General features: G+C 42.2%; 1 protein-coding gene across 9 annotated transcripts in view; it reads right to left on the bottom strand.

Moving 5' to 3' along the window:
- Asph (aspartate beta-hydroxylase) overlaps nt 1-24026 on the bottom strand; it is a 194237-nt gene that overhangs the window by 50633 nt on the left and 119578 nt on the right. For all 9 annotated transcript variants that reach the window (XM_013110944.3, XM_005066736.4, XM_013110941.3 and 6 more), the window contains 2 exons: nt 15753-15838; nt 11453-11539 (listed from right to left, as the gene is read on the bottom strand). In XM_013110944.3, the coding sequence (XP_012966398.1) occupies nt 11453-11539; nt 15753-15838 (173 nt within the window). The remainder of the gene's footprint in view (nt 1-11452; nt 11540-15752; nt 15839-24026) is intronic.

Raw genomic sequence — 24026 nt, 5'->3', positions numbered from 1 at the left:
ACTGAGGTCACTGCAAATGCTAGCCTCCAAAATCCATTGATTCCTTCAAAGTTAGACTGGAAAGAGAGGAGGGCATACGACTCATGTGCCTGTCCCTTCTCAAGAGCCTAGCTTCTTCGTTTTAGGCAAGCATAAACAGAAAAATAACATAAAGTTCTTAAGAACACTGATGAGTGAAACTAGCAGCATTTGTTTGGAAACTGGAAAAGTACAGAATGATTCGCTTTTAACAGTTTTACATCTAAAGATCACACAAGCCAGCCTGAGAGTGAGATTTTGTCACAGGACATTTTTGTCACATTCTGTGGATGAACTAATTTACCCAAGCTTCCTAGAGAACCTGTCACTTTGTACCTCAGAGCTACTAATGACTAATGAAAGATAATGAAGTGAATTTGGTTAATAATTTAAAATTTTTGGGTTCACTATTTAGGGAACTTCATAAAAATTGATTTTCGCAGAGACCCAGGAATAGCATGCTATCAGTGATACTTAAAAATATAGACACTAGCTCTTCCACCAATGGGACCAGGGGACCAGGTGAACCAGGTCCTGTATCTGGGCTGCCTTCCAGTGCCTGGGGACTGCCTGGGGACTGCCACAGAGTCTCCCCTCCCAGCAGGAGTCACGCACCCCAGATTCCTGGTTTACTCTTCCACCAACAGGACCAGGGGACCAGGTAAACCAGGCCCTGTATCTGGGCTGCCTTCCAGTGCCTGGGGACTACCTGGACACTGCAACAAAGCTTCTCCTCCCAGTGGGAGCCACACACTCCAGATTCCTGGTCTTCTCTTCCACCAATGAGACTAGGGGACCAGGTAAACCAGGCCCTGTAACCGGCCCTGCCTTCCAGTGCCTGGGGACTGCCAGGGGACTGCCACAGAGCCTCCCCTCCAGGCGGGAGCCTATGCACCAGCACTCCAGGTTCCTGGTCTATGTTTCCACCAACAGGACCAGGGGACCAGGGACCAGGGGACTGTGGGGACAAGAGACCTCAGCCACAGGCCCACTTCCCCATCAGCCTGAGAGCAGGCAGCTGTAACTGAACGCAGAGAAAACATGTTTACTAAAAACAGTCCGGTGCCAGTAAAAAATGCTTACCGGAGCAATAAGTTCCTGATAAGGGCTCACCTATGGGAGTACCCTGACCTTGATCTTTCCAATGACTAACTGCCTCTTCCTGACCCCCCACCACTGCCTCTGGTGTTAGGGTTTATAACCAGCTGGGGTAAGAACAAAGCAAAGCCTTCTTTCACCACCGACTGGTCTCTGTGCCATCAATCCCAACACCCTCCACAGAGTCTCGGCCAGGCTGCACAGCGGGCGTGTCAGGGGACCAGGTAAACCAGGCCCTGTATCTGATGCCTGGGGACTGCTACAGAGCCTCCCCTCCCAGCGGGAGCCTACGCACCCCAGATTCCTGGTCTCATCTTCCACCAACGGGACCAGGGGACCAGTGCCTGCAGACTGCCAGTGAGCCTTCCCTCCCAGCACGAGACTACACATCCCAGTTTCCCTGTCTTCTTCTATACCATGGGACCAGGCAATTTGGGGTCTGTTTCTGGGCCCATGTTACAGTGCCTGGAGACTACTGCTGAGTCTCCCCTCTAGGTGGGAGCCTATGCACCCCTGAATCCCAGTCTTCTTCTCCACCCACAGGACCAGAACTAGGACGAGGTAGAGGAGAACTACCGGAGTATTGGACTTGCTTGCACCCACCAAAAGGGAACTCTGGTCCCCTAACCACCAGACTAGTAAGGGGCTCTTTCTGCACCCACTAAAAGAAGGGATGGGAAAGAGACATTACAAAAACACACTCAGCAACAGAAAAACAAATATGACACCACCAGATTCTGGAGACTCCATACCAGCAAGACTCCAACATTCCAATACAAATGAAGCAGAAGAGAATGACCTTAAAAACAACTTCATGAAAATGATAGAGACCATAAAAGAGGATATAGGAAAAATCTCAAAGAAATGGAAGAAAAAACAAACCAAAAAAAGCAAGAAATGGAAGAAAAAGCAAACAAAAATGCAAGAAATGGAAGAAAAAACAAACCAAAAATGCAAGAAATGGAAGAAAAGCCAAACCAAAAAATGCAACAAATGGATGAAAAGACAAAGCAAAAATTGCAAGAAAAAATTAAAACAGTGCAAGAGTTGAAAACTGAAGTAGAGACAATAAAAAATACAATCTGAAGGAAGGATGGAAAGAGAAAAGCTGGGCAAGCGGTCAGGTGCTATGGATGCAAGCATAACCAACAGAATACAAGAGATGGAAGGAGAATCTCAGGCATTGAAGATACACTGGGAGAAATTGATTCATCAACCAAAGAAAATCTTAACTCCAACAAATCCCTAACACAAAACATCCAGGAAATTAGGGATACCATGAAAGGGACCAAACTTAAGAATAATAGGTATAGAAGAAGGTGAAGAAAACCACCTCAAAGGGGCGGAAAATATATTCAACAGAATCATAGAAGAAAACTTTCCCAACCTAAAGAAAGACATGCCAATGGAGGTACAAGAAGCTTACAGAACACCAAACATAGTGGACCTCAAAAAAAGTCTCCTCACCAGGTAATAATCAAGACCCCAAATATACAGAATAAAGAAAGAATATTAACAGCAGCTAAGGAAAAAGGCCAAGTAACATATAAAGGCAAACCTATCAGAATTACACCTGACTTCTCCATGGAAACTCTGAAAGCCAGAAGGTCCTGGATAGATATTCTACCAACACTAAGAGACAATGGATGCCATCCCAGACTACTATAAGCAACAAAGCTACCAATCACTATAGATGGAGAAAAAAGATATTCCATGACAAAACTAGATTCAAGCAACACATACCCACTAACCGAGCCCTACAGAAAGTTCTGGAAGGAAAACTGCAACTCAAGGAAGTTAACTACAACCAGAAAAATGTAGGCATTAGATAATCCCACCTTTCCAACAGCCAAAAGAAAAAGGGGGTAGAATTCCACACATAATTCCACCAACAACAACCATTCTAAATCAAAGAAGAATGAGCAATCAATGGTCATTAATATCCCTCAATATTAAGGGTCTTAACTCGCCCATAAAAGGACACAAGCTAAGAGAATGGATCCAAAGACAGAACCCATCCCTCTGCTGCATACAAGCAACACACCTTAGCCTCAAAGACAGACATTACCTCAGAGTTAAAGGTTGGGAAAAGGTTTTCCAATCAAATAGATCCAAGAAACAAGCGGGGATAGCAATCATAATATCTAACATATTAGGCTTTAAAATAAAATCAATCAAAAGAAATGAAGGAGGTCATTACATACTCATCACAGGAGAAATCTAACAAGATGAAGTTTCAGTTCTGAACATCTATGCCCCAAATACAAAGGCATCCACATTAGTAAAAGAAACATTACTAAAACTCAAATCACATAAAAATCCCTACACACTTATAGTGGGAGACATCAACACCCCACTCTCACCACTAGACAGGACTACCAGACAGAAACTTAACAAAAAAGCAAAGGGTCTAATAAAAGTTATGACCCAATTAGGATTAACAAACATCTATAGAACATTCCATCCAAATAAAAAAAGAAGGTACCTTCTTCTCACCACCACATGGAACTTTCTCAAAAATCGATCTCATACTTGGCAACATATCAAATCTCAACAGGTACAAAAAAATTGGACTAACTCCATGCATCTGATCAGACCACCATGCGTTAAAATTACAATTCAACAACGACACAAATTGTAGAAACCCTACAAAATAATGGAAATTGAATAATTCACAATTGCACCATTCCTGGGTCAAAGAAGAAATAAAAAAGAAATTAAAGACCTCCTAGAATTCAATGAGAATGAAGACACAACATACCTAAACCTATGCGACACTTTGAAAGCCGTGCTGTGAGGGAAGTTCATAGCACTAACTGCCCACATGAAGGAACTGCAGAATAGTTACACTAGAGAATTAACAGCACAGCTGAAAGCTCTAGAACACAAAGAAGCAAACTCACTCAGGAGAAGTAAATGCCAGGAAATAATCAAACTGGGGGCTGAAATTAATAAAGTAGAAACTAGGAAAGCAATACAAAGAATCAAAGCAACGAAGAGTTGGTTCTTTGGGAAAATCAACAATACAGACAAACCTTTGTCCAAACTTACCAAACGGCAGAGTGGGAACATGCAAATTAACAAAATCAGAAACGAAAAGGGGGACATAACAGCGGACTCTGAGAAAATTCAGAGAATCATCAGGTCATACTTTGAAAACCTGTACTCCACAAAATTCGAAAATTTAAAGGAAATGAACAATTTTCTGGATAGCTATCACTTGCCAAAATTAAATCAAGAACAGATAAGCAATTTAAATATACCTACAACCCCTATGGAAATAGAAGCAGTCATCAAAAGTCTCCCAACTAAAAAAAGCCCAGGGCCAGATGGCCTCAGTGCAGAATTCTACCAGAAATTCAAAGAACAGCTAATACCAATGCTCCTCAAAGTATTCCATGTAATAGAAGTAGAAGGGTCTTTGCCAAACTCTTTCTACGAGGCTTCAATAACCTTGATACCCAAGCCACACAAAGACACAACTAAGAAAGTGACCAATATCCTTCATGAACATTGATGCGAAAATATTCAATAAAATACTGGCAAATTGGATCCAAGAACACATCAAAACAATTATTCACCACAATCAAATAGGTTTCATCCCAGATATGCTGGGATGGTTCAACATACAAAAATTCATCAATGTAATCCACCATATAAAAAAGCTGAGAAACAAAAATCACATGATCATCTCACTAGATGATGAAAAAGCCTTTGACAAAATCCAACACCCCTTCATGATAAAGGTCTTGGAGAGATCTGGGATAACAGGAACATACCTAAACATAATAAAAGCTATATACATCAAACCAACAGCCAACATCAAACTAAATGCAGAGAAACTCAACGCAATTCCGCTAAAATCAGGAACACAACAAGGCTGTCCACTCTCTCCATACCTTTTCAATATTGTACTTGAAGTTCTAGCTAGAGCCATATGGCAACAAAAGGAGATCAAGGGGATACAAATTGGAAAGGAAGAGGTCAAACTTTCACTGTTTGCAGATGATATGATATTTTATATAAGTGACCCAAAACATTCTACCAGGGAACTCCTACACTTTCAGCAAAGTGGCAGTATACAAGATCAACTCAAGAAAATCAGTAGCCTTAGTATATACAGATGATAAAGGGCTGAGAAAGTAATCAGAGAAACATCACCCTTTATAATTGCCACAAACAACATAAAATACCTTGGGGTAACACTAATCAAACAAGTGAAAGACCTGTATCACAAGAACTTTGAGTCTTTAAAGAACAAAATTGAAGAAGACATCAGAAAATGGAAAGATCGCCCATGCTCTTGGATAGGTAGGATCAATGTAATAAAAATGGCAATCCCGCCAAAAGCAATCTACAGATTCAATGCAATCCCCATTAAAATACCAGCACAATTCTTCACAGACCTTGAAAGAACAATAATCAATATTGTATGAAAAAAAAACAGAAGACCCAGGATAGCCAAAACAACTTTATTCAACACAGCAACACCTGGAGACATCACCATCCCTGACTTCAAGCTCTACTATAGAACTGTAGTCCTGAAACAGATTGGTATTAGCACAAAAATAGACAGGTAGACCAATGGAATCGAATTATACACCCTGATATTAACCCATACATCTATAAACATCTGATCTTCGACAAAGAAGCTAAAAATATACAATGGAAAAAAGGAAGCATCTTCAACAAATGGTGCTGGCATAACTGGAGGCTGGCATGTAGAAGACTGCGAATATATCCATTTCTATTACCATGCACAAAACTTGAATCCAAATGGATCAAAGACCTCAACATAAATCCAGCCACACTGAAACTCTTAGAAGAGAAAGTGGGTGGTACCCTTGAACAAATTGGTATAGGAGACCACTTTGTTCATAACACCAGTAGCACACACAGTGAGGTCAACAATTAATAAATGGGACCTCCTGAAACTGAGAAGCTTCTGTAAGGCAAAGGACACAGTCAACAAGACAAAAAGGCAGCCCACAGAATGGGAAAAGGTATTCACTAATCCCATATCTGACAGAAGGCTGATCTCCAAAATTTACAAAGAACTCAAGAAGCAAGTCTCCAAAACACCAAAGGATCCAATTAAAAAGTGGGCTATAGAACTACATAGAGAATTCTCAATAGAGGAGTCTAAAATATCTGAGAGGCACTTGAGAAAGTGCTCAACATTCCTAGCCATCTGCGAAATGCAAATCAAAACAACTCTGAGATACCATCTTACTCTTGTCAGAATGTCTAAAATCAAAAACACCAAGGACAGTTTATGCTGGAGAGGTTGTGTAGAAAGGGCGCACTCCTCCACTGCTGGTAGGAGTGCCAACTCATACAGCCCCTTTGGAAATCAATATGGAGATTCCTCAGAAAAATGGGAGTAAGCCTACCACAAGACCCAGCAACTCCACTCTTAGGCATATATCCAAAAGACACACATTCATACAACAAGGACATCTGTTCCACTATGTTCATAGCAGCATTATTTGTAATAGCCAGAACTTGGAAGCAACCTAGATGTCCCTCAGCTGAATAGTGGATAGAGAAAATGTGGTACATTTACACAATGGAGTACTATTCAGCAGAAAAAAAAACAATGGATTTCTGAAATTTGCAGGCAAATGGACAGCCGTAGAAGAAACCATCCTGAGTGAGGTTACCCAGTCACAAAAAGACAAACATGGTATGTACTCACTGATTATATGGATTTTAGACATAGATCTGGGGAGTGCCAGCCTACAATCCCATGGCCAGAGAGTCTGGGAAACAGAACCTTCATTCGATGGCTGATGGAAGCACAGGCAGACTCCCACAGCTAAACACTGAGCTGAACTCAAGGAACCCAGTGACAGAGAGGGAGGACTGATGAGCTGGTTTAACGAGACTGGGCTGTTTAACCCCCAGAAACAGCTGACCTGACAAGGGTTACCTCTTGAATCCCAGACTGATGCCTGGGAATCCAGCATGGGACAGATCAAGACCCCCTTAATGTGGGTGTCAGTGAGGAGGCCTAGGTAATCTATTGAGCCTTGGGTAGTAGATCAGTATTTATCCCGGGTATACAAATGGACTTTGGGTGCCCATCAAACAATGAGAGATGCACTCTCACCCTGGACTCTTGGGGGAGGGTCTAGCCCTGCCCTGGATGAAATGACAGACTCTGGACACCCCATGGAGGGCCTCACCCTCCCTGGGGAAATTAGGGGGTATTGGGTGGGTTGGTGGGAGGACATGTGAGGAGGGGAGGGGAAGGGAGAGGGACCTGAGATTGACATGTGAAGCAACCTTGCTTCTAATTTAAATTTAAATTTAAAAATAAAAAGAAAAGAAAAAATATAGACACTATCGTTTGTATCTGACTTTATGTTGACTCTTTAAGAGCTGTTGAGCTATTACAAAGAAATTGCATAATTTGCTAACTGAGAACTGAAAAAGTCATAATTCAGTCCTCCTTACAAAATTTGTCTACTTTTGAAACTCCTATAAATTTGAAGTTTCCTTTAAATTACCCTATTAAAACTTAATTTGCCATGCTTAACTTTTATTTTATGCCACATTAGTGTTAATATCAATAACATCTGTAGCATAACATCTTAGAGATTAAAAAATACTGCCCGAGGCTCACATATCAAATTCCTCCTGTGAAAGAAAACTGCACATACAGAGATCACTACATTCCAAAGGGTCCAGTCACCACGATGAAAGTCACATAGGGAGAAAACTGGGAAAGCACAAAACAATTTGCCATAATTAACATTTGCACAACCATTTTCCCTACCGTTAACGAGCTTCCCATGACCAAAGGATTTGATATTAATGACAAAACATGCCACTTATCTGGACATTCTGGATCTTTTGTTAACAAACATTCTCTCTCAATAGCAAAGTAGTTTCCCAATGTTAGAAGATTATGGCTCAATTAGTTTACCAAAACCACACAGTTGCTGCTATGCATTGTATCTGGTACGTACCAAGGACAAGGGAAAGTTATTTGTATTAATCGTTTTACAAATTTGATTTAGGCAAATTTACCTAATGAAAATTAAATTAGCTACTTTCTGATGGGATAGAAAGACTGAGCAGCTGGATCTCAAGTGGTCTCTACCTCCAGTTCTACCTGCTGTCCTCCTGTGCATGCGTCACTAGCTGTGGAGGTTACACACAAGGGGCTACTGTCTGCTTTTCCTCGGTCCACTAACTTATGTAGCTCTTTACCTACCGCTTCCCAGGCTGCCTGGTCATCTCCTTTGGCACAGGCCATGGGAAAAGGGAAGACCCAAGTCCTGATGGAGGATGTTGCTTGACAAATTTCCAACGATACTTTGTCAAGGGATTCAATCTGTGGCTTGTGGCTTTTTCACTTTTAGGAGCACTTGTTTGCATGATGGAGAGTTTCTGCTTATGCAGCCCCCAGAGAAAAATATATTTATATTCCAGAGAGAAAACTTTGATGGCAGGGGTCTTAGCCTGGAAAGAAAGTCACAGAAGGAAGAGTCTTCCTTGTGCCCCAAGGATTGTGGTACCAATCGAGTAGATTCTGAGAAAAGTCTTGCTCAGGTCTGGATACAAGATGTCACAAGCATACCCATTTCCCTATAATGAGGTCCTACATCAGGATCTTCCTTTATGGGGGCATATACAAAGAACAGGTCCCTACTATAAAAACTTGGAAACAGAAAAATGCTATAATCAATCAGTTAAATGCTTATTATGACATATTTTGTTTTTGGTAGTGAGCCTAGCCTTTAATGGCTGAGCCATCTCTCAAGCCCTTATTATGACATATTTTGTAAAGCTTGCATTTTAGAAAACATCAAATGATGCTACATGTAACTTGGTTAAGGTAAAAAAAAATTGTAATCATATGAGCAGGCATCCTAGACACAAGCTGTAAAATATAGAAGGTCCTATGTATTGCAGACCCTGAGAAATTTGTAACTTCTTGATTTGTCAACCTCTGTCCAAAGAGGTTGTTTTGGATAAAACTGTCTCTTCTGTACTTTGCTTTTTCACCCTGGGCAATTAATGAGGAAGTAAAATAAGGGATCCAGGGCACTGATGCTTGTCAAACAATTTATATAGTCAATGTGCTATATAAATTAGAGTCTCACTGATTGAGGGAGAGAGTTGCTGAACCCTCAGATGTGCAGCAGTCCCTTTCTTACCCCGTCAACTCAATGCCTCCTCTTTGGGACCTGAATTCCGCTGAAGCTACACTTCGGCACTCCTCTATCTCCTTCAAGAAGGACTGCAGGCGCTTTACTCCTTGACATTTTTTCACCAGTCTGGCTTTACTCAAGTTCTAAATTTCACAAACCTAGTGGTCTCCTTGATTCAGCCATATGAATGCCTAATAACCATTGCAATTGCAAATTTCAGCTCAACAGCTGTTCTGCTTGACCAGCAACTAGCATTACTTTCTCCTTAGCTATTCACAACAAACAGGAGTCACTGGCCAATACTTTGTCCCTGACCCTTCCATTTATCTATCCCTGCCCTTATTCCCCTCCATGGCCAGGCCACAGGCCATGCCACCAGCACCTCACGCATACCACATTGTGACAGCCACCTGCTTTCTGTGCACCTGATTCTGCTCTCATAGTTCATTTTCCAATTGGCAACCAAAGCAACCTTTACAAAAAGTCACCAGATGGTCACCTGCATAAGGAATAGCTTCCAAAGGCTTCCCTGGGCATGAAGAGCAAGAGCTGTGAGGAGTGCTAGCCTCTCTGTCTGACCCCTGCCCCCAGCAGCCCTTTCTTTCTGCTCAGGTTTCTGATGCCAAGACAGTTGCCACGAATCATGGCCTTTGTCTATCTGTCCACTCTACCTAGACAGTTCCTTCCATGACCCTGACACATCTCAGCTACTGTCCCCTCCCATTAGAGTGCTGCCTGCTCTGTCACCTTCACTCACATCACCTGCAACCAAGATTCTTAATAAATGTGCTTTACAGAATCCCATTGTCTTCTTTTCTTCTGCTTAGAGTATACATTGTTAGGTATCATGATCTGATATACTTATGGTCATTTATAAAAATGCCCAAGGATTAACTCAAGTATTATCTCGCTGGTGAGCCCCTTCTCTGCCACCCTGTTCATCATGTGACCCCCTTACATGTCCAGTGGCTGCACGCTGCTTTCTTTTTATTTTCCTTACAGTCACCACTGGCAAATCTATGCATGATACTTCTTGTTTTAAGCGGCCTCTTTCCTTCATAATGGAGCTTTGTGAGTACATTTTGCTGAGGGATCTCTCTCCATTACCCAGCAGAGGCTGACACACAGTGGCTTCTCACTCCATATCTTTAGACTAAGTAGTCTTCAGTTGCTCCTTGTGTTATACTGGGAAGTTGTCAGCACATTATAACAATTGAACAAAGAAGCCTTTCTATGCAGAGCAGAGCCTCGCCTTTCTCTGATCCTACACCACAGGAGGCGACATCCTTTGCCTTGGTCACCCAAAGGCTAGACACTTAGCAACTAGAAACCATTCCTGTAGCCCCGGACTTGCCAGTGTTGTTCACACTAGGCAATCCTGACACATCCCTCAGCCTCACCTTGCTTTTCTAATGGAAAGTCCCCAAAGATCATGCTAAGCCTTCCTTCCAGATCTGCCTTCCATTCCTGCCATCCTTCCTATGTGGCAGTGCATAGGGCACCAGCTTCCTATCTTAAGGTCAGGAACACAACAAAGTCTTTTATGTCAAATCATTTTTGTGTCCTCTTTTGTAACCATATCTGACTATCAGACAAATGCAAAACAGACATTCCCAGTTCAGCTGGGCTCATGAAGATGCAGGTGAGTGTGGCTAAGCCTTGTGACACTCAGATGATAAAAGCCAGAAGAGGAGATAATGGAGAAAGAAATGAGGAAGGAGGTGGCTGGTAGAAAATGAATCAAGTCAAAGAAACTGTCAAGAAACAATGTGCCATCCATGGCATGTATTTAAAAGGTCTCTTCAAGTCTCATCAGTCACCAAAAGGAGCCTAATAGCCCCAAAGAGCCTGAAATGAAAACCATGAGGAAATTCAAATGGAAAGGAGGTGGGGGTCACAGGAGACCGATGGCAAAAGTGTCTGCCTCCTTTATTTCCTTTGCAAAACCAGAGGAAAGGCATCTGGTATTACTAGACTGGTTAGATGCAGTTTGAAAACTACCTCAATTAAAATCGTGTGTTTTCCGTAGATACGCGTGTCTGCGCGCGCACACACACACACACACACACACACAAAATGATCTAGAAATTATAAAGCAAATGTAAAAGAGTAAAAATCTGATTACATAGAACTTGTGAGCACCAGGAAAATGCTCTGAGATGGGCCCAGGGTACCTGTGCTTTGCCGTATCTTGCTCGCGGACTCTGAGGGTACTTGCGAACCAATTCTTCAAATGCTCTCGTTGCTTCCTCAATTTTACCCTGTTAGAGAAGAACGACTGTGTAAGTAGAACCCCAGTGAAGAATGGTACTTAGTTTTGTTATTTAATAGTTAGCAAATTATTGAGTCAGAATTTTTAGTACTCTTTCTGAACACTAAAACAGAGGTGCCTACTTTTCAGAAAACTAAACTGTGTCAAGTACAAACACAAAACTGTAATGAGTATATCTTAATTTTTAAACTGAGGAGTACTGATAATGATGAAACATGAATTTTGTTGAAGATAATCACATTTTCCTCAATCTACAGAATCCCCACATGCTTTCTTAATGAAAACATTTAAGTTACATGTGAGGGCAAACAACACTGGCACTAGGATGCCTCAGGCCTGCGAGGCAGTGAGGTCACCATAGCTTCAAAGTGTCTGAAAAGGATGAAGAATAAACAAGAGAGTCAGGGCCACCTGGCCATGGCACTGGTCTTCGGTGGAAGTCAGCGTTGATTTGGCTCATCTGGCTGAGTGGAACACAGGGTGCCTCTGAAGCATGCATGAGCTCATGCCTCCTTCTCCATGCTTTTTAAAAAATAAATACCATCAGTTTCCTACGGGGGAGGTAACAACTTACTACAGATTTCATGGCTGGAGAACTAAAGGCTCAAGTTGGAATCAAGGTGTCAGAAGGCTCCGGAGAATCCATTCATGCCACTCTAGCTCGGAAGCTGTCGGCATTCCTTGGCCTGTGGCCACATCACCCTAACCTAGTCTGTCTTCATACGGTCTTCTTTTATATCTGTTTGTCTTGCCTCCTGCCTGGACCAAATCTCTGTTTACCTTTCCAAAAAGGACACACTTGGGTTCTTTCCAGATAGTCCATGAAAACCACACCCAGAAACACCTATTTTTAAAAGTAGCGTTTATGGGTGATTTTTTTGAGGGGTGGGGGTCATTTTTCAGTCTACCAGTGTGGGCCTTAGTTTCCTATGATGCGGGACCATGCCACCATAAATCTGGTAGCTTAAAACAAGAGAAACTTGTTCTCTTACAGTTCTGGGCAAGTCGATGTCAAAATTATGTTTTCTTGCCTGAAATAAATATGCTGCCAAGACCATGCTTTCTCCAGAGGCTCCAGAAGGAAGTCCACTCCTTTCACATATTCATGGCTTGTGGACCGACCATGCTCACATCTCCACATTTTCTCTTCTCTGTGTTTGCCACCCTCTATTTTGTCTGTATCAAGTTCCCCTCTTACATGGAAATATGGCTACTCTTAGGGACCAAATGGTGAATCCAATATAATCTCTACCTCTAGATCCTTAATGTTATCACATTTGAAGTGTCTTTTCTCCAAGTGATGAAACCTGTTCAGGTCCCAGGGATTAACATTTGGTTATCTTTTGGTGGACCATTTCAGCTTATTTCATATCAACCTTAGTTACCAAAGCCACGTTGAATGTCATTGTGCCAAGCGTACCAGTAACAGAGCAAAACACAGGAGCACCAAGATTCATGAGAAATTTTACAACACATCATTGCCCTTTGGTAACATAGCCTTTGGATTGCCTCAAGCAACAGGCCATGTGGCTTTCACAGGGAATCAGCACATGTGCTCACACATGATTTGACAGCAATATTAATGTGTCTGTTCTTAGCTTCTCTCCCTCAAGATTTTTCCTAGTTACTAATACTGCTATAAATATCATACGATATTTATAAGTAACTGCCTAAAAGTGATCTGTTCCTCAATGTAGCGTACTTATATAGAGAGTTGCGGAGAGATGTGAACATGGGCCACACAGTTTTGGTGTGAAGCCAGAGGGCAGTGTTAAAGGACACTCTGACAATCAGTGCAGATGGACTGCAGAATCCGCTGGGGTGAGGTGGCAAGGTGTGGGATCAGCAAGACTCTTCCACCTACATCTACAGCAGAGCATTTCTCTACGGGTTCGATGCAGACGGCTTTGTGCGGAACAACATAGTCTAGCCTGCTTCTCTTCCTCTCATTCTGCACTTCCAAAGGAAGTGGAGGGAACTTTACCTGCGGCATGATGATAGGCTATGATGTGACCTTCCATGTGCCCATCCTACTGTGACTTTGCTACATTTTCTTACTACCCCTACCTCCTACCAAAAATCCCCAAACAACTTTTACAATGCCATTACAATAACAATTACATTAAAATATAAACCATTATAATAAATAATCCCCCAAAATAAATGAATATACTTCACTAGGTTATATCAAACCCTGTGGGGTGGATAAAGAGAAGTTTTAAATACACACATTATTTTTAAAAATTCAATGACTCAGGGACAACAAGGTGATTCAGTCGGCTACGGTACTTGCCACCAAGCTTGACCATCCAAATTTGATGCAGGGAACCCACATGGCAGGAGAGAACAGATGCCAGCAAGTTGTTCTCAGATCTCCACGGATACAGTAGGGCATGTGTATAGCCACACATGTGAACACACACGTCAATGAATAAAGAAATGCACGCTGAAAGCTTTAAAACTTAGGTTCTTCTAATGTGATCTGATTTCATACAATTTTGAATACAACAAAAAGCAAGCACCCACTTCCCCACAGTACACAACTTGGACATGGGAGATGGATGAGGCTGCACGAGCTGTCTGGGGCACCTTGGCTAAGTCCTCAACTATTCTTGTATACTGAATTGTATCGTTAGGAAATACTAGCAATAAAAACAATCACAAACAAGACTTAATTATGCCGATGGTTTTGTCACAACAGGTCTTGAGAGCAGAAGTGACTATGTGACTGCTGTTCCTTCCTCCTTAATTTGCCCTGTCACAGACTCACAGTGCTCCCTAAGGAAAATGCCACCCTTTCCCCGAATGAGCAAGACTGTGGATGGTAGCAGCACTTTAAATCCCACTGACTTATGAGCTCCTTGGTAACTCAGTCTGTTTATCATTCATTATAACCACAGAAAAACCCATCTTTGAAGCCCTTCATTTATGTCCCAGAGTCACCTTCACCTACAGCCTCCTTGTGTATACATGTATGATCTCGAGCAAAGAATGTGAGGGAAACACAAGGCGAGGGAAGAGGGCACCTTCTTCATGTGGATTAAGAAATACAACCCCCCAAAAAATAAACAAGCAAAGCAACAACAACAACAAAACTCATAGATGACTTTGCTTTATGAAGTGAAACAAGAGAGATGCAGAAATCATTTTATCTGACAAAAATCTAGGTGCAGTGAATATTTGCTGTCTGTCTCCGGCATCCTCTACAGACACTGTTTTATCTACTGGTGGCCAGGGCTGACCCCTGTGGAGTCTCGTCGAATGCTGATCCAGAGGTCTCTTTCTTTCTCTGCTTCCAATAAACTGGTGAGAAGTGCAAATTTAGTCCACTTCTATTCCTAAGTGGCACATTTGTTCTTAGGGGTTCCTTGCTTACAAGCCTTTTTTGTCCACTGTTGTGCAGCTCATGGCTGCTAGATAGAAATGTACAGGTTAGAAAAGCTAATGACCACTACAGACTCTAAATTTAAATACAGTAAAAAAAGAAATTTCTAAGAAAAGGAAACAGATAATTAACTAAACACCCTGACTAGAATATAAGGAATATACTATAGACTATATCATTATTATCATTATCATTATTATATTATTATTATTATTATTATTATGTATTACATGACTCTGACCACGCTACAACTCATTGTTTTCAAAAGCTTACTCATCCAGTGATAAAGGAGAACATTCCAAAGTTGTCACGAGCTTTACCTAACAGAGGAGAACATAAGCCTGTGTCATTTGATGGCCACAGGTGTTGGACTCAAGACTTTTTATGTCTGCACTGAGGCCTACAGAGTTGACTAGTGGTAGCAATATGGCACCTGGCAGTGGTAATATTTTTTTTTCTCTTGAGTTTTACAAAAAGCAAGAGAGATTTAGGAGTAATACATATAATTTTTTATTTTATAAATGGGAAAACTGAAGCCTACAATGACTGAGTAGCTGCAGAATCCATGCAATCAGAACTGGATGGAGATGGGCTGACACTAGGCCAGGGGTCCTCTTGGTCCCTCTCTTTCACCTGTGGCCTTGGGTGCAGTTCTGCCCCACATGATCTGGCTCACACAGAAATGTGCTGCGCTGTCTTTTACATTTACCATTGTTGTTGTCCGCATTGCTATTGCACTTTTCAAAACCTGCGGTCCCCAGGTTTTTAACAATGAAACCGCTGCACATTTTTGTGCAGAACAAAAACAGCAACTTACCCTTTTCCGCAGCTTTTCTGCAGCATCCAGTTCAGCCTTAATGGTTTTATCGAATTTGTTCAGGAGTTTAGGCTTCTTTTTCTTAACTGAAAGAGAGAGACAGGAAAAACACCAGAGGCTTTCCATTTAATTTGTTTTGTCAGGGCAGTTGTGAGAGCCAAGTTTTGCTGTCCATGTAACTGAAGGAACAAGAATATTCTAGTTTACTTTCAACCAGTGAACACAGAGCAGGTAACACCTAGGAAAACACTGCCATCCTGTGGTCTATCCTGCACTGCCTGGCACAGATAGGTAATTCCCTTTGTACAAAGGAAACACTGCCACACTGCGGGCTATCCTGCACTGCCTGGCACAGATAGGTAATTCCCTTTGTACAAACTGAACACTGCCATCCTGCGGGCTACTCTATACTGCCTGGCATAGATAACTCTCTTTGTGCAAACTGAATACAAACACCATTTTGAAAATTTCATTGGGTGAACTTTTCTAACACTGTGCATTCACTCCCCTAAACCTAGTTACTTAAAATGCCCTTGATATTACTAGACTCATTCTGTAGCCAGCAAGCTTTTCCTTACTGTTGTCATTGTTGTGGAATGTCATGATCCATACTCATACTTGACAGAAAATCCCATGACAGGAAGTCACAACTACCCCGTACAGCCTATGCTTCTGCCGAATGCAAATATTGCATATTCGTTTACCTTTTATTCTTTGTACTATTTCTTATGCCAATTTCTCCATAAGCTGACTTTTTGTGTTTCTTGCTTGAAAACACTCCTGTGCTTTTATTCCAAGTCATGTGGCTGATAAAGCCTCCTGATGCTGCTCAATTTACTTGCTCTCTCCCCACCTATTCCTTCTTGCTGAGGCTTTCATCTTCTTCCCAGACTCTTCTCTCTTCCATCATGAACACACATCTTTGATGGTTCTTCCCCCATTATCAAATTCATCCCTGCAGTTACTTAAGCCAAACTATAGACTCCTGCAGGGTGGCACCATGTCTTAAACCAAAGCTGAGTCTTATCATTTACTTAGCAAGTGGTTTGGGACGCAAGGCAAACCAAAGGCCTTCTCCTAAAAGGATGTCACACTCTGCAGGTATAAGGGCAGGGCCTGCTGGTGCACATTTGGGTAGCACCCCTGAAATACTCAGGTGTACCCAATTCCCTGGGAACCCAGTTTGTCAAAGGCAGATGTTTGAAGAGCAAAGCAGAAGAGGACTCATTCCCAAAAATGGGATACAATAGGATAAGTGAGAACAATCCAAAGATGAATTCATTTTTTTACACTAAACTTACAAACTTATTAACATTTACCTTGTTCTGAGACAAAGCAAGACTCTGCTTCCCAAGGGTCCATGTATGCAACCACACACAGAGCCTCATGCTCTGCCTGAAAACTGAATCACTCGCTAGCTGTTCCTGGACTGCATCAGCATTTAACAATCCTGAAGTCTCTGTCATTTTACAGTAGACCAACCAACCCATCCAAGTCCCAGCCCGCCCACTTCTGCTCACGCTCCTCTCTCCATTCCCCTCATGGTGGCATTTCACGACCTACCCTCTGAGCACTCTCACATAGCACATGGGTAAACACAGGCCTTCCAGAGGGGAGAGTTGAGCGGATGAAGTGTGGTGGCAAAAGTCTGAGGCTCAACTTCATCACAGCTAACAACATACAAAAGATACATAAGCCATAGAGGGGTCTAAAGTTGAATCTCACTTTCCTTCTTTAAAATCGGGGTTGGAGGAAGAATTAAATCAATGCTGTGCATGAAGAACTTAGCACACCCCACCAAGCAGCCTGTGCTTAGCCTGTGGCTGTTCATGCCTGTTCCCATAGCCCATCTGCTCTTCTCCTTCTTGCTTTTCTCCCCCACATAATTTTTATTGATTATTTGGGGATTTCACAACATGCAGCCCAATCTCACTCACCCCCCAGTCCTCCAGGTCTGTTCCACCACCCTTGTGACCTTCCTCCAAACAAAATTGAAAAAGAAGGAAGAAGGAAGAAAGAAGGAGAGGGAGAGGGAGAAACCACAAGTTCAATTTGTATTGGCTATATATGGGCTATATATACACTGGAGCACGGGCAAAGTCCCAGTTGACACCCCCTTAAAGAAAACTGAATCCTTCCCCACCCACAACCCTGCCAGAAGCCCTTAATTTTGGAGAGTTACACTTCAGCATCCTTATCACAATTTTTAAGAGTTATCTTGAACAGTTTCCTGTCCATGCTGTCAAGTGTGGGGGTAGGGGTGGTGGTGGGGGTTGTCAACAAGGCCTTCTATGTCTCTCATTTCAACTGGGAGTCATTGATGCTACTTCAAAAGAAGCTTCTTTGTCCTTTACAGTCAGTGGGACCAAGGATATCTGCATGATCTCTAGCATCAGCATGTGCCATAGACCTCAACAGGGTCTCTGGTGATAGTACAGACATTGAGCGTCAATATGGCCCTCTGCTGCAGCATGGGCCATGGACACCATCATAGTTGTCAGCACCAGCATAGGCCAAGGACATCAAAATGGCTTCAGGGCAGCATGGACCAAGGACAGCAATATGGCCCCCGGGACAGAAAGGTTCATGGACATCAACACGTCCTCAGGTGGCAATACAAGCCACCCACATCACCATGGCCCCCAGCCACAGCATAGCCCATGGATATCAACATGGCTTCAAGTGGCAGCACAGCACAGACACTGACATTCATATGGCCTTCAGTGGTAACACAAACCCACAGACATCAACATGGCCCCAGGCTGCAGTAGGACCATGTCCCCAGACATGCCCTGGGTAGTTTCTTCTTGTTCCACTGAACCTAGTTCTGCCTACTTTATCTGACACAGGTGGCACCTCCTGCTCCTTCCAATGGTTCTCTTCCATTGCACTGCTGGGTCCCCTACTTTTCATCCCTATTCTCTGGCCTCTCCAAGGGCTCCATAGCTTTTCCCCTCTGCTGGGCCCTGGGATGATGTTTCTGTGGGTCAGTCTTCAGCAGCCCATGGAGCTTTAATGGCCTAATTCTCATGCAGACCCACAAGCAATCTATAGATTTCGTTTTATTTATTTATTTATTTGTCTATTTAGTTATTTATTTTTCTTTGCACGCCTATCAACACAAATGGCTCAATCTCAGTAAACTAGAAACAGAGTCCCTTATTCCTCCCACCACATAGTGGCCTTCCTTTAAGAGAATTCCACCCTATTCACCAGAGACCTTCATCAGCAACTTGGTCAGAATGGGCAAGCAAAACAAGACACATGGGATACAGCAAAGGAAAACTGCTGGCTAAGCATTCACTCTCTGAGCACCTTAGCAGGCTTTGCCCATGTGACTGATCCCGTCTTCCCACACGAGGGACTAACGTCACTGATGAGACTGCTGAGGTGGCAGAAGGGTTAGCTACCTTGACCTCACATGTCTCTCACCCACATGGAAGAAATGGGATGCCTATTTGTTGATTTCCAAGAGAAAGGTTGCCTAAAAACCTTTAGCCTCCTGCCTCTCCCCAGGACAGACAGTATGAGTTTTATTTAGTAGAAAAAAAAATTGGTGGTTTAGGGAATAGTCTACATTAAAACAAAATGCCCACTGAAGAGTCACATGTAAGTACCCTAGTGCTGCAACATTTCTATAACAGCACAAAATAGACAGAATATCTAAACCTCATAGCATCTACTGACAAAAAGAAGCCTGTCCCATTTTTCACTCTGAAGTTCATGAATGTCAGTGGTCTATGCTGTGCTGCCACTTGAAGCCATGTTTTTAATTTTCAAATGTTTATATGCATGGAGAAGCTTTCACAGTTGTAAAGGTTCACCCCATACTTATTCTGGAGGCAAACGAACGAGCCATAGGAGTGACCAGTCCTGTTCCTGTCATGACATGACTTGGCAAACTCTTATGCGCTCTGTACTTCAGTTTCCCTTTTTACAAATGAGAGCCTGGGATGGCTCTGCAAAGTCTTCACCTTATTCTCCTTGATTTAAATAATGTTAACAGAGTTCATTCCAACCCTCTATGGTCTACAGTTAAACCCCAAGATTAACACATGCTATGAAAATGCTCTACCACTGAGATTTTGTTTCCACCTCTCATTTTACTCTTTTGAGGCAAGGTCTCATTAAATTTCCCAAAGCTGGATTTGAACTCATTCTAAAGTCCTAAGCAAGTCAGGATGTTGTAATCCTCTTGCCTTAGCTGCCTAAGTAGCTGTGATTATACACCTAAACCACCTGTCCAGCCACGGAGCCTTTCAAAGTAGGCCTATAAGGGACTAGGAAGGATGGGTTTTTTTGTTGTTGTTGTTGTTGGATTGGGATAACTTAAGATAGCTCATGAGTACTCTGTCTACAGTATAGTGAAGACTTCTGGTCAATACAAGTCTTTTTTCAAAAGTACAAAGATAGAAAATGAGACAGTTGCATGTCAAATCCTTGCTTCCTTGCTATGCTATAGGGGAAGCATAAAGACAAATATGAAAGAAAAGTACAGCCCTGGGAAGGGCACTAACATTAAATACTTAGTCTGTATAAAAATTAATCTTGATTCCTTTTATTCCCCTTTAGGTCATGTAAGATGTTTCAGAGTGTGTTACATGGAGGAAGCTGGCCACTAACAAAATACCCAGAATCTTCACATTTTATTTGATATGCTACACCCAACCAAGCAAAATAATTTCTCCAATAAAGCACATAATAAATTAAGTTTCCTACCTGTTTTCTATGTCTATAGTGCCATAGAAACACAGCTTGTTATAGCTACTGCATTATTCAAAATAATCTTGTAGATCCCATGAGAAATGACATCATGTATTGGGAGAACAGATAAGAGCCTCCAAAGTGAAAACTGACTACTCTATCTTGCATTAGTCACCAAGCAGAGAAAAATTAAAATCTTTTTTTCCTTCTATATGTTTTTAATTTAAATTAGAAACGATCTCGTTTTGCATGTCAATCCCAGTTCCCTCTCCCTCTCCTCCTCCCCTGCCTCCCACCGACTCCCTATTCCATCTCCTTTCTGCTCCCTAGAGAGGATGAGGCCTTCCATGGGGGATCTTCAAAGTCTGCCATATCATTTTGAGCTGACCCTAGGCCCTCCCCCATGTGTCTAGGCTGAGTGAGTATCCCTCTATGTGGAATGGGCTCCCAAAATCCATTTGTACACTAGGGATAAATACTGATCCACTACCAGAGGCCCTATAGACTGCCCAGACCTCCTAATGTTCAGGGGGTCTGGGTCGGTCCTATGCTGTTTTCCCAGCTATCAGTCTGGTGTCCATGAACTCCCCCTTGTTCAGGTCAGCTGTTTCTGTGGGTTTCTCCGGCCTGGTCTTGATCCCTTTGGTTATCGCTCCTCCCTCTCTGCTTTCTAAATATCCTGGTTGTGTTTGGAATTCAACAGAAACCATCACAAGGAAGCTAGAGTCTTACATAAAGTTTGCTTTCCATTACTGTGACAATAAACCAGATGATCAACTTATAAAACAGGAAGGTTGATTTTGGTCCTTAGTACATGCTAAGATGATTTTGGGCCTGGACTGAAGCAGTATATCATGACACTAAGCACAAAGAGAGAGAGGTGCTCACTTTGAGCAACCAGAAAGCAAAAGAGGATGAGGAGGGGCTGGGACCCCAATATCATTCCATCTCCATAGTACCATGAGCTGGAGACAAAGGCTTCAACACATAGCCTTTGAGGAACACTTACCCAAATACAGCAAATGTTTTTGGGGAAAACTGAATTTGAGAAAAGTAAATACAGGTTAAATGTACAAAGAAGTCTTTTAGATTTTAAAAATACTGCATTTTGGAATCTTTACATATATAAAATAAATTATCTTGATTATCAGAATCAAGTCTCCACATGAAATTCATCTATTCTGTATTTATCATACAGAATACATGTGTGTATGTATGTATGTATGTATCACCCACACCCACAAATACAAACACAACACACACACTAGAGGAATTTTTCTGGAGTTGTTCAGTGCTCCTTTGACTTGAATGATATCCATCATTTTAGGTCTCATATGGGGATTTCTGCTTATGGAATTGTTTCTATGAACAAAATTATTTTGTATCTTGAAGCATTTCTAACTTCCAGAATAGGAAATGGAACAGTGGAAAACTTAAGTACACCCAGGCAAGGGTAGCAGTCGAGGCAGAAGAGAAAGTATTTATTCTGTTAACTCAGTGGCAATTTGTTGAGAAACGGAACTGACCGAGTGCCTACTTTTACTTACTGCTGTGTACCTTGCTCCTGCGGCCATGACTTCCTCCATAATGAAGGCATCTCTCTCGCTTTCTCCCTCGTTCTCCTAGATTTCCCCTCCTATTTATTTTCTCTGACGCCCAGCCGCACCTATCCCCCCACTGTCTAGCTATGGGCCAATCAGATTTTTTATTAGATCAATCAGGTGCTTTAGGCAGGCAAGGTAAAACAGCCACACATCTTTACATAATTAAACAAATGCAGCATAAACACATGTGACACTCCTACACATGGTCAAAGTAATATTCTACAACACTACAGTGATAAGCAACTATGGTACAGAACCAAGTAAGTTGCTTTAAAGAATGTCTCATCTAAACTGTTCAATGGACCATAGTGGGAAGGCCAATGGAGGAAGACAAGAAAAAGAAGCAAGCTGGGCTCAAGCTATTTCCCACCGAACACACTGGAGAGAGCATTGGTATTTATTTCATATGTCTTATTCCATTTAAGCTTTTTAATGCATTTAGAGGTCTGTACAGGTACGACAAGATACAGGCACAGCTAACCAGGAGGTTCTTGGTTTGCAAAGCTCAGCTGCTTTTAGTGGGACATCAAAACTCCATAACACAGCTTGCTTTTGCTTAATATGTTATCAAACCATCCTGTCCCCTCAACATGGTCCGGGCTGGCCTTGATTTCACCATGTATCTGAACATGATCTTGCACATCTGATCCTGCTGCCTCTGTTACAGACATGATAACAGACATGAGCCACCATGCAGGTTTTACAAAGTACAGGGATGAAGACTGAACCCAGGGCTTTGTGCATGGTGGGCAAGCACTCTCCCAAGTGAGCTATACTCCGGGCCTCTATTATTCTTTGTGTTCTGTTTATGAAACAAAGGTCTTACTCTGTGGTTAGGCTGGCCTTGAACTCTGTCATGGATGAGCTTCCTACCTCAGACTGGGTTTCCAGGTACATGTTATCACACCAGAGAAATTCTTTGTTGACATATAATTGGCATTTATTGAATACCTAATTGGTTAAACACATGTCCCTTACCCAGGATATATATTCTGTAAACAGCAAAGCCAAGACTGAGCCTCAGCTTATCCCCAGTAGACTGCAAGCCAACACCAACACTCTCTACAATTGCTTTCTATCTCTGGCATCTGGCCCAGACACTGAGAAAGTGGGTTTTTCATAGGCTTTGATCAAGATGGCAGAGTAGAATTAAATATTAGTGTAAGTAGTACATTGCACAAAGGGACTAACTGAACTTTGTATTGCTGTCTCTAAAGATAAAGGTAGCTTAAATAAAACATAGTAATTTTCCTTCATTTTGTGTCTTTAGCACCCAGTTACATTACACAGACACTCTGGCTCAGTAGAAAGATGAGAGTATGAGCATCTGTGTTGCCACTTTCGTATGATTTGAAATATTGGGCTACGTCTCTGTGTCTCCCTCAGCGCAATGGGGTATCTAACTCTGCCTACTGCCATGCAATAGTCATGGGCATGAAGCACCACACCAACATTAGTTACAGCTTCTATCTACAGCATTTTAGTTTACTTTAAACTTCTGCTTCTTCATTCAATATAATATTTGCATGAGCTACTGTCTTAGTTAGGGTTTCTATTGCTGAGATAAAACACCATGACCAAAAACCAAGTTGGGGAGGAAAGGTTTATTTGGCTTATACTTCAGCATTGCTGTTCATCACTGAAGGAAATCAGCACAGAACTCAAACAGAGCAGGATCCCAGAGGCAGGAGTTGATGCAGAAGTCATGCTATTTACTGGTTTGCTGTGCATGACTTGCTCAGCCTGCTTTCTTATAGAACCCAGGTCAAGTAACCTGGGCACCACCCACCATAGGTTGGGCCCTCCTCCACTGACCACTAAATGAGAAAACAGTTGAATCTCATGTAGGCATTTCCTCAGTGGAGGCTCCTTCCTCCGATGACTCTAGCCTGGGTCAAGTTGATACCCAAAACCACCCAGTACAGCTACTGTATTAGTAAGTGTGTTAAATTTTCTTTTTTTTTTC

Source organism: Mesocricetus auratus, unplaced genomic scaffold (genome assembly GCF_017639785.1).
Source record: "Mesocricetus auratus isolate SY011 unplaced genomic scaffold, BCM_Maur_2.0 Super-Scaffold_6730, whole genome shotgun sequence".
Lineage (NCBI taxonomy): Eukaryota > Metazoa > Chordata > Mammalia > Rodentia > Cricetidae > Mesocricetus > Mesocricetus auratus.
Note: the sequence above shows the minus strand (reverse complement) of the source record. Positions and strands in the feature narration are given on the sequence as shown.